We start from the raw sequence: 12,113 nt of genomic DNA on the forward strand, positions 1-12,113 counted from the left end.
ACAGAGCCGGGGAAAAAGCATCCCCATACATCTATTTGGGTAGCTTTTCTATAAAATTGTTTAGAAATCATAGCTAAGAAAATCTTATAATCTATAAACATTCATCCCTTTGAACTTAGAAAAACCACCCCTCCACTTAGGCTGAATGCACACAGAACAAGCAGCCCTCAAGAAGCAGAGACGGCTGGTCTTTGTGAGTTTGAGGCCAGTTAATTCCAGAGGCCAGTCAGCTACACCATGGGACCTTGTCTTAAAGCAAAAGACACACACACACACAAACCTTGATCACCAAGTATAATGAGAACTAACATCTATAATACTCAAGGAAAACTTGAAAGTAGTTTTTAAAAGAATATTTCTTTCTTTTCTTTTTTTCCCCTTGGTTTTTTTGAGACAGAATTTCTGTGTAGCCTTGGCTCTCCTAGACTCACTTTGTAGACCAGGCTAACCTTGAACTCATAGCAACCACCTGCCTCTGCCTTTCTGAGTGCTGGGATTACAGACATGTGCTATCACACCTCACAAAAAAATATTTTTTAAGGGTTTATTTTTACTGTTTTTATTTAAGATTTGTTTATATGTTTGAGTCTTTTCTTGGCGTGCATGTATTTATGCGTACCACATGTCTGGTGCCTAATAAGAATAGAAAGGGCTACTGGATCTCCTGGAAATGGAGTTACAGATGGGGGTGGAGAGCTGTCATGTGGGTGGTGAGAACTGAAGCATGGTTCTCAGCAGGAACAGCAGGTTCCCAGTTCCAGCACCTTTATACTTTTTTTTTTTTTTGGTTTTTGGTTTTTTGAGACAGGGTTTCTCTGTGTATTCAAGATAAGGAGCTATAGTAATAAGGCTTAGAAACTATCAAGCACTTCACTAGGAAATTGGGTGTGGTGTTGAACCCCTATAATTGGGAAGTAGAAGCAGTATGATTAGAGTTCAAGTTCAAGGCCAGCATGGGCTTCACATGTCTCAAAAATAAAAAGTAGGAACTGGTAAGATGGCACACTGGGTCAAGGTGCTTGCCACTAAGCTGTACAACCTGAGTTTGATCCCCAGGACCAATATGGTAGAAGGAAAGAACTTCTTTCCACAAGTTCTCCCCTGGCCACCATGAGCAACTAGTGGTGCATGTGCCACACAAATAAATAAAATGTATTAACTGTATCTAGGCAAAATTTTATCTTAGGTAAAGTCCTTCAAGGCTATCATCACGCTTAACACTGGGGCCACATGATTTACTTAATACTTAAAAGTTTCTTTCTGACTTTTTCCAAGATTAAGAAAGGCAAGAGGTATGGTGGTGCATGCCTTTAATCCCAGTACTCAGGAGGCAAAGGCAGAGAGACAGAGAGGCAGAGGCAGACACAGGTGGGTCTCCTTGAGTCCAAGGACAGCCAGGGCGCTATTATTCAGATAAACCCTGTTTTGGGTTTATCTTGGAGGGTCGGGGGGGGGGGGGAATAAAAGAAAGGGCAAATGTACTTACTTGAATCCCTGCTGGCTCCACGGCTGGCCATACATTCCATAGGCAGGTACTTGCCAACCATTAGGCACATACTGGCCAATCTGTTGTGCATTTCCATACCATTGGCCCCACTGGCCATATGCTGGTGGGTATCCAATTTGATTTTGCTAGCAATTAAAATTACAACAGAAAATTTAGTATTACTTGAAGTTCTTTATATATACAGTCTTAATATACCACACAGCCAAGGCATAGAGCCATTACCACAACTGAAATAATAGGATAGGCCTGGGGAGAACATAGCTCAGTGGTAGAATGAATGCTTACTAAATCTATGTGAAGTCTGGATTCAATCCCCAACATCACTCTCTCTGTCTCTCTCATACACACACACACACACACACACACACACACACACACACACAGAGAGAGAGAGAGAGAGAGACAGAGAGAGTGACAGCACTAAAAATAGTAACATTATACTACTGTAACTACATGGTGTTCTAAATAGCAGTCTTTGTAAGGCTTAAGCAAAAGACTAATGATAAAGACTGAACTTGCTGTTTGTTCCTCTAGATTGGGAACGTTAGAAGTTTACATGTGTAGTTTAAGGTTTTATCTCACTGGCACCTCTATGCTCCTTTTATAACTCCCTCATAGAAATCTCTGTCAGGTTTTGGATCACTAAAGTTGCCTAGAAAAAAAAAGCAGCAATACTAAAGCTTACATATATTTATAGCTTTATTTTTTTTGTTCAGTTGGGTCAAGCATGCTTGTGAGTTGTCCAAATCAATGTGAAATATATCTACCAAGTATTAAGAAAAGATTTAATACCCTGTTAGGTTTGGCGGAGCATTTTAAAATCCACTGTGTGAGCATGAGTCAACTGAGGCGGTTACATTCATCATGTCACCACTGCAATCCATGACACACCATTCCGGAACTATAATACATGTAGGAAGAGCCCTTATATACTATGAAGTGAGCTAGAAACTCGTTAACAAGGTTTATCAACAAGTTTCATTTTAAAGCAACCTCATTACTAGCCCGGCAATTCTATCCCAAAGTCAAGGACCCTCTCACCTGTTGTACGGGATTTATCATATCAAGAGTCTCTTTGCCCCAATAGCATTTCACCACATGCCCTTCAATGGCAGTACCATTAACAGAAACAATCGCATGTGCTGCACTTTCATGGGAATTGAACCTATTGGAAACAATTAAGAATTACTAATATAAATTCTTTTATTTTTAATTTACTTTTTTATTATCTATGGTTTTTATTCTGCCTGCATGCCAGCAGAGGGCACCAGATCTCATTATAGATGGTTGCAAGCCACCATGTGGTTGCTGAACCACTGGAAGAACAGCCCATGCTCTTAAACTCTAAGCCATCTCTCCAGCCCTCCAATATAAATTCTTTTAAGCAGTGATTAATACCAACTATTTTTTTAAATTAAGAAAAAAAAAATTTGAACGTTTTAGTGAAAAAAAGCAAAGCAAGTATGGGAAAAAAAAAAGAGGATTCTGAGCATACCATTAATCCCAGCACTCGGTAGGCAGGTGGATTGCTATGAGTTCAAGGTCAGTCTAGTCTACAAAAAGAGTTCCAGGACAGCCAAGGCTACACAGAAAAACATTGTCTCAAAAAAACAAACAAAACAAAACAAATCAAAAACCAAAAAAACCTGAAATAATCCCCATTTACCCACCAAAAAAGTAGCACATCTCTTTTGCTATATTTTTCAAAGATTTTACAGCTGTGGAAAATTTTCTTTTTCTTCCTTTCTTTCTTTCTTTTTTTTTTTTTTTTTAAAGACAGGGTCTCATATAGTCCAGGCTGACCTTGAATTCTCTAATGAAGCCAAGGATGATCATGAACTTCTGATCATCGATCTCTCAAGTGCTGTGATTTACGGACCTGCACCCCCACACTTGGCATAGGAATTGTGTTTTAATGGAGGACATGTTTTATTGGTATTGTGCTGGAGATAGGGAGTTACAAAAATGTATTAGTAAGTAGCTTTTAATTCTAGCACTTGGAAGGCAGAGGCAGGTAGTGTTCTGTGAGTTTGAGGTCAGCCAGGGCAGCACAGTGAGATCTTGGCAATAAAAAGTAAATAAAAAAAGATCATACAGCTATATGCTAAAGACATTTTTCTCTCTGGCTTCAGTGTTATCCAGGTAAATATACTTGAGCTGGATCTCAAGTGATCAAGCCGAGACAATTCTTAAGAAAACCACTATGTTAAGGGTTCAAAATTATTTCTGAAGAAAAAAAAGCTTTGAGAAAAACTACCCCTACCGAACAAATGAATATCCTTTATCTGGGAAGACTCGAATTTCCATTATTTGTCCAAATGGAGAAAAAGTTTGACGCATTAGTTGTTCTGTTAGAAAACAAAAACAAAGAACATAATAAGAACTCACAGTTTTGAAAACCTATATATATAAAACTTCTCAGTTTAAGCTAATTTCAAGGTGCCACACAGGTAACTCCCATACCTGTCAATCCTGAAGTCACCCCTCCACAGTACACAGTGCAGTTGCTGGGGCTAGACTGACTTACAACCTCATCATATGACAGCTGTTTGGTGTTCGCTGGGGAGAGAGAACATTTTCTATCTTCAAATCATTACCCATATTTGGAAGGATTAACTCATTAACTACACTACTATAATGGAAGTTTTCCTCAATAAAATGCCTATAAAACACATTACATTTAATTTAGGATTAAACCTCCCCCCAAAATGCATAAATATTACCCCATATGCTCTGTTTAAGAGGAGACTTAGCATTAGAGATAATTATTTAAAATCACAAAAATGAAAACTAAGTACATTTTGAACAGTAGTCTTGATCTCCTTCTCATCTATTTCTGCATTAAGTCTCCGGGAACAGCTCTAACATTTAAAATCTAGTGTATTTTCTCTCCACAATTCCACATTGCTTCTCTTCTCCAATGCACCTACACTCATATGTACTCTTTGGAGCTGGAGGCTTTCGGGTTGCCCAGTTAGTTCTGATTTGTCTTCCACCAAGCCACTGGCCACCCATCTGCTGAATGGCATTTTCTGCATCCTGTTTTCCGCATATTAGAGACAACAAAGAAGCTGCAATTAGTTGACATTACAACAACTTATAGCAATAAAGAAAATGTGAGCCAGGCAAGGTGGTGCACGTCTGTAATCCCAGCACTCAGGGAGGCAGAGGCAGGCAGATCTCTGTGAGTTTGAGGCTAGCCTGGTCCATAAAGTGAGTCCAAGACAACGCTGTCCAAAACCAACCAACCAACCAAACAAACAAAAAACCCCAATACAACAAAAACCAAAAAAACTCAAACATGACACTTTTTGCAGATTTTGAAAAAGGAAAAATGCATTATGAAACACATAATATCTAACAGCTTTCCAAAATTGCAACATTGCTTTTAAGTTCCATTTCCTGGATAACAGGTTTGAGGAATGCTAAAAAGAGGTAAGGATACATAGGTGCAGCAGGATACATTTCTCATAGTTTTGGGGACACCAGCAATTACAAATTGCCAAAAGTACCTTGACATTTTGGGCTTTTGATTTGGTTGTAAGCATTTTTACTTTGCCTAGTTTGAAACATAATATCAGTATTGCATGTGTTGGGGCTAAATGACTAAATAACCAAACAGAATAAGAGAGAGTATTTTCTAGGAAAGATGCTGATTATCAGTGAACTAAACACACAGTAAATAAAAAGACTAAAACAACCTGAGTGTGTTCATCTTCTCTAGAGCATTGTTACATGCATTTCTGATTGTGCTCACCCATTTGTTGAAAAAGGAGACAAAGCCATATCCCTTAGACTTCCCCGTAGCCATGTCTTTTACCACGCGGGCATCTCTGAAACAGAATCCAACAGAAACTGAGTTTTGTAAACTGTCCTCTGAGCATAAAATGAGAGCCAAATATAATTCATTCTTACATTTCACCTTTACTAACAGTAAACCATTAATAAAAATTCACCTTTTATTCTATAAAACTTATTTATTGGCTAATGAGGGTTAATTTTAGACATGCAAATCAGTAATGTCTCAAATATAAATCTGTACTATAAAGAAAGTTTCCCACTTCAAAATGTTTTATGAATATCTAAATATTAAGCATGGTGAAAGCAGATGTTCCTATGAATTACTTAGTAATTATAAGGTTCTTAGGTACAATACATCGGCTTTCTTTAACCATGCAATTTATAATTTGCTTTTTTGGAACCATATGCTACCTAATCATTCAAAAAATTAAAATACAAAACTGAAAACTAAAGGATTAAAAAGCTAAGCTAATTACTTCATTTTCTCAGATGAATATATATCCCCATTCTGGGCTAGGGTAAATTTTGAAAATTTGACATTTTTCAGAAATGCTAAATCATTGAAGAATACACAAACACATTTTACTTTTAAACTATATAAGAAAAGATTTTATACTGAATTTCATAACAGCATTCATATTAAGATTGATTGGAAACTACAAGATATGAAACAAAGTTTTAAAAAGTCAGAAAGTAAAAAAGCACGCCAACATTTATCCACTGTGAACCGTAGCTTGTAGTTAGCCAGGGCAATTCTGTCCATTCTTCAGAGACACTCTGCAAAATAACCAGAGCCCTATTATTTGAGATTGAGTAAAAACCCAGCCATGATAGCTAAAACTCCATACCTCAAAAAACTGGACTCAAATTGTGCTTCACAGGCAATCTATTTTAAATTAGCCAGGTATGTCACAATGCTTGTTCTCTCAAGACACATGAACAAAACAGGCATGTTTACAACAAGAACCCAAGTAAGAGAGCCATGCAATGTAATTGTAAGTATACACAAGCATATTTTAGATCAGTTTAGAAGTAATTTATTAAGTGCAATCAAAATGACAGATTTTGATGATTAGGGAAAGCTATTGTAAGTCACTTCACAGTAACTATTATCTACACGGCACACATGCATTTAATTTGGTAGTTGAATTATTTCTATATCAAAATTTGCATATGACCCTAAGCTCAAGAAACAGGAGGGGTGTAAGCTATATAAATTAGGAAAAATAATATTTTCATATTAAATAATTAATAGACCACCATATACTCCACATCTTCTATAAATCAAGCATGGTATAAACTACCTACAGAGACATCTCCTGTAAAAACCCTTCAACACAGCTATCAGACTATTCTTGTCCTTACGACAAGAAACAACACAAACAAAAATAAAAATGTGTTATGTGTTGCCAATTGCCAAATAGCTTTTTTTCAATTTAGGAAAGCTAACTTCCTGTATAAGCTAATATTCAAGAATAGATTACCTCAACAAAAAAGCCTTATTAAAAAAAAAATATGCTTACAATTGTAGGCCCATAAGAAAATTCAAATACTGGGGCTGGGGAGATGGCTCAGCAGATAACATGCTATCATACAAGTGAAAGGACCCAAGTTCAGATCTCTAAGCACCCACATAAATGCTGGGACAGTATGGCAGCTCACCTGTAATTTCAGTGCTTGGGAAGCAGAGACAGGATACTCAAGATAAGCTGGCTAGACTAGCAAGATTGGTGAACTCTATGTTCCAGTGAGAAATTCCACCTTAATGTAATTAGGTGTAAAGTGATGTATGAAGATACTTGATAGTAACCTCTTATCTATATACACTTGCACACACAAATACACCTACACACTTATAAAATACATATACAAACAAAAAATCCAGACTAATATTTAACAAAAATACAGACTAGTTTATAACTATAATGTCATGAAATTGCTAAATTTGAGCCATTCAACCTTACCATTTTTTAATCTGTTGGGATTAGAGGCGTGATCCACCACACCCTATGAACTTTCTGAAGATCTTTCTGGTGGAGAATCTTTGTAAAAGTATTTACTAAGAAATTCTTTCTTTTTATTTTCTTTATTTTTTTTCAGACAGGGTTTTTCTATGTACCCCTGGTTGTCCTGGAACTTGCTCTGTACACCATGTTAGCCTCAAACTCAAGAGGTCCAACTGCCTCTGCCTCCTGAGTGCTGGGATTAAAGATGTGTGCCACCATGCCAGGCTGGAATTATATTCTTTGCTGTTGTTTTTTGAGACATGGTTTCTCTGTGCAGGCCTGGTTGTTCTGGAACTCACAAAGATCTACCTGTCTCTGATTCCTGAGCATTGGGATTAAAGATATATGCCACCATCTCTAACTTTTTTTTTTTTTTTTTTTTTAACATTTTGTGTGTGTGTGTTTTCAGGAGTCAATTTTCTCCTTCTTCCATGTGGAGTTTTGAGATTGAACTCAGGTCATCAGGCTTGGCAGCAAGCACCTTTATCTGCTGAACCATTTTATGAGCCCTTCAATAATTGTTAATAATCTTTGTCTACATCTCAGACTAAAATTCTCATCGGAAAAGGTAATTCAATCAAAATTAAAAACCCACCAAAATAGCCACTTCATTTGTTCACAATATGAGAAAAAGCTGTGTTCTTTCTAATGCCTCAGAAGTGTCAGCCTGAAATACACTCAACCCTTCCTTCTTTCTAAAATGACTCACACAGAAAGCAGCAGCCTGATCAGAACAGAGCACTTAAGCCTTCTGTGACTGTCACTACTCTGAAGATAGAATGAGACTTACCAAGATTCTCGACACCAAAATGAAAACACACAAGATTCTGCAGAGAGGGGCTTTTAGAGCTTGAGAGAACAAGACCTGTCTACTCTAGACACTTGAAAGCAAACCAACCACTTCTGAAATCCTAAAACAGCTTATCAAACAAACAAACAAAAAATCCCAAGAAATTAAAATCTCACTATTTTCTTAACAGTTCTCACAAAAAAAAAAAAAAAAAAAAAAAAGTCATGTAACAGAAGAGTCTGTTTATAAGCTCAAAACCTGTCCTACCTTCAAGGTGATTCTCTCACCAACCAAGTACTCCTCTCAACTGAAAAACTCCCACAATGCTATGGGCATCTACTTTCCAATCTCCTTACTTTTATCTGCTGTTTTGTTCAAACCAGCCATTGCTAGAATTCTCTTTTTATTTTTGTTCTTAGGACACAATAATAAGGGAATCAGAAACCCCTTTCCCTGAACTCAACAACAGCTCCTGTGTAAGTATGGAAATTGTTTGTTATTCATACTGTTAATATGGCACGCTTTTCAGACTTTTAAAGTTCTTCTATGATGAATGCTCCCCTGAATAAATACTGACAAAGGGCCTAAAATGCATGGCTACTAAGTTTGGTTGAAATTTAAGGAAGGTAGTGTTTCACAAAACCATAAAACTATTGTTAAGTTTTAAAGGGGAAGAGGGTTTAAATGTCAAGGAAGAAATATTTAATAACCACTTTTTTTAATCACAACTGTTAAGGTTTTGTTTTGTTAAATTAACATAAAATGCATGGAATCATACAAGTGCCTGAGTAACTCCTTCAGTCAGAGCACACCACCTCTAGGAGTTTGAAATGTACATGACAAGAGCCTGAGGAACTATTGCTAAAAGATGACTGAACATCAGTTACTCATTAGTGGGACTACAACCTCCCATCACTCTTGGATGATCGCTAAACATGGAATATGTTATATTTAAAGTGTTAAATTAAGGCTCCCAGTCACAACAAAGTTATAATTATTACATAAAATCACTTCTAATTAAGTGTTTTATTTTTCTTCTGTTACTTACGAAATTCTTCCAAATGGTGCAAAAGCTGCTTTGATGTCTTCGGTTGTGATTTCTGGACTGAGGTCACCAACAAACACATGGAAATGATCTTACAAAGGAAGGAGGGGAGTGAAAAGAAAAACACAACTTCAGAACTTAAATACTACAACTGATCCAATAAAGTATTCTTAAAATAATGCACAGACTATATAATCAAATATAAATAAAATACTAACCTCGCTATAAAATCCTATCAATCTTAAATATAACAAATCAAAGTTAACAACACTGGAAAGTCTTCTAAAAAGACTGAGAGCTACCAGAAACTGGCAGTCACTGTCTAGTTACAGTCATTACAAGGGTCTAGGAAACAAACTAGGAACATATAAAAACTTTCAGTTCTGCAAAAAAAAGTAAGACTTAGTTATCATTCTAAAAGTAATTATTTACTGTTACTCATTTTATTACTACATCTAGGCTTTATAAATTACAATTAAATAATGGTACTGAGAGTTATGAAGACTAGATTTGCCTTACTTAAGGCAATTTACTGAAGCTAGCTACATGAAATACTTGGTTTAGCCATTATTTTGTGAAGAACAATCAAAGAAATACCTTGCATTGCAACAGTTTGATGTTAAAGTATTTGACAGTTTTCTCAAAAGCCAACAGTTTTGGTTGCCCAGACATTACACCATTCAGTTTATGTGAATCCATGTGCAAGTGAACTAAGACTGAAGGCAACAGAATGAAAACAGTAATCCCTTCACTTTAGATCAGCACCATTTAAAAAAAAAAAAAAAAAAAAAAGCATTGGCGAGAAATAACCATCCCATTTGTGAAGCTTTGTATTTTGTTTTTTGTTTTTTTTTGTTTTCTTAAAGACAGATCTCAAAAGACACATTTGAAAAGCCAAACTCGCTGAGGAACACTTTAAAATGGACATATACATTAACTTTGACAAAGTAGATTTGGAAAGAGAAGTTACCCCTATTTGCAGGCCTTAAGCAACACACTGGGTTGCTTTTCTGGAAACACTGTTTCAGGAGCAACTTGAGCACTGGAAGATCTGGGTATGAAGCCCAGGTGACCTCAGGGAAGTAGGGTATCTTGCCCTTTAGGTGGTGAAAGTATTTCTAAGGCATCAGCTGCTACCAAGGGGACAGAGAGCTTGAACTAGCAACAAAGTTGTGGACAAGCCACACTTGGTCAACAATGGGAAGAAGGGGAAAATATTGCCAGAAACAAATAAAAATACTACATCCTTCCACCCCGCTCCCCCCCAACCATTATCAAATTAAAAAAAAAAAAAACTTGAGGTGGTTAGTGAATACCCTTTCAAGAGAGTTCATTTTATGTTTAAGAAGATACAATTACCTTGTGAACGCTGTGTGCTGACAACGGTACTACCTGATGACAAAGATTAGATTTGTTCTTAAATTTATTAACACAAACACATTAAATCATATCAGGATAATGATCAAAATATTACTGCAAACAGGTATGATGTTATATGTTTTACAATAGAACTATGGGGTATAAGACAATAAATGCCCATAGGGCATCAACTGTACTTACTGCTTGTATCTTTCTTTTGACTGCTGGGGGTTGTTGCCCAATTCACTTTGACTTCCTTAAAAAAAAATTATATTCCATAAAGATAAAGCTCAAAATCACGTTTTCCTGTGACACAACAAAGAGAGGCAAAGTGCAGGGACTCCTGAGCTCTTTATAATCTTAGCACTCATCTGCACTAGTTTGACAAACTACAGTTCTGCTCTTTTTTAAGATTTCTTTTATTTAAGTGTATAGGTGTTCTGCCTTCATTTATATCTGTGCACATTTGTTCCTACTACCAGATATACACACCTGTACAGAAGTCAAAGAAGGCAATGGATCCCCAGGAACTGGAGTTACAGAAGGTTGTGAGCTATCATATGGGTGCTGGGAATCAAATCCAGATCCTCTGGAAGAGCAACAGGTGCTCTTAATCACTGAGCTGTCACTATAACCAACATGCTTTTCATCTTTTGGGGGGGCGGCAAGAGGGATTCTGGGGATTAAACATTGAGCCTCACAAATGATACAGAAGCAAGTAATCTATCACTGAGCTGTATTTTTGGCTCTGCCTCCTCTACATTTTATAAGATGAGTCACTAAGTCAGGCTGAGCTTGAATACACTCTTGAGCTTGAATGAATTCTCTTGCTTTAACATCCACACCCAGTTAATGTAGATATGTCTGAAAGATCCTAATCTTTGTACATTTCTGGTAATGTTCAAATAACTTTTTTAGCTTTTTGGCTGTTTTGTGTTTTCTTTTGGTGGTTTTTTGTTTTGTTTTGTTTTGAGACAGAGTCTCTTCGTGTAGTTCTTGTCCTGAAACTCACTCTGGAGAACAGGCTGGCTTCTAACTCATAGAGATCCACCTGCCTCTGCTCTCAAATCTGCAATTAAAGTTGTATATTGTTGTTTGAGACAGGGTTTCTCTGTATCCTGGCTGTCCTGGAACTCACTCTGTAGAATAGGCTGGCCTCAAACTCAGAGATCCACCTACCTCTACCTCAGGAGTGCTGGGTTAAAGGTGTGTGCCACCACCTCCAGCTATAATTTTTTTTTTTTTTTTTTGGTAAATCAAAATTACCCATACATTTCTCCTGGATACCTCTCCATTAGTACTCCATATTACTGTTATGTTTCTTCCAAATTTGAGTAGTTCCATAACTATCTTGTGCATAGCACTTTGGAGAAAAGGAGTTAACAGGCCTCTAGTTTCTTTCATTCGTTCAGACTACGTAGCCTTGGCTTAACTGGAACATGCTATATATACTAGGCTGACCTTGAACTCATACAGACGTGCTTGCCTCTGCCTCCTGAGTGCTGGTATTACAAGTGTGTGCTCTCAGGACAGTGGCCCCCACACCTTGCCTGAGTAGTGAGGTAGAGCCGATCCTGGTGGGCATGGGAGCATGAGAGTATGAGA

At 37.0% G+C, this 12,113-nt stretch overlaps 1 protein-coding gene across 12 annotated transcripts in view; it reads right to left on the bottom strand.

Annotated features, from left to right (window-relative positions):
* The window catches only part of Tia1 (TIA1 cytotoxic granule associated RNA binding protein), a 28,743-nt gene that overhangs the window by 3,577 nt on the left and 13,053 nt on the right, over window positions 1-12,113 (bottom strand). For 3 of the 12 annotated variants that reach the window (XM_055617661.1, XM_055617660.1, XM_055617659.1), the window contains exons 4-12: window positions 10,710-10,764; window positions 10,509-10,541; window positions 9,153-9,240; window positions 5,265-5,340; window positions 4,438-4,546; window positions 3,971-4,066; window positions 3,771-3,855; window positions 2,549-2,672; window positions 1,487-1,632 (exon numbers count right to left, since the gene is read on the bottom strand). In XM_055617661.1, the coding sequence (XP_055473636.1) occupies window positions 1,487-1,632; window positions 2,549-2,672; window positions 3,771-3,855; window positions 3,971-4,066; window positions 4,438-4,546; window positions 5,265-5,340; window positions 9,153-9,240; window positions 10,509-10,541; window positions 10,710-10,764 (812 nt within the window). The other 9 variants (XM_055617663.1, XM_055617662.1, XR_008721350.1 and 6 more) reach the window with 8 other exon arrangements.

The sequence above is a fragment of the Psammomys obesus genome, unplaced genomic scaffold, assembly GCF_907164565.1.
Source record: "Psammomys obesus unplaced genomic scaffold, mPsaObe1.curated_primary_1811, whole genome shotgun sequence".
Lineage (NCBI taxonomy): Eukaryota > Metazoa > Chordata > Mammalia > Rodentia > Muridae > Psammomys > Psammomys obesus.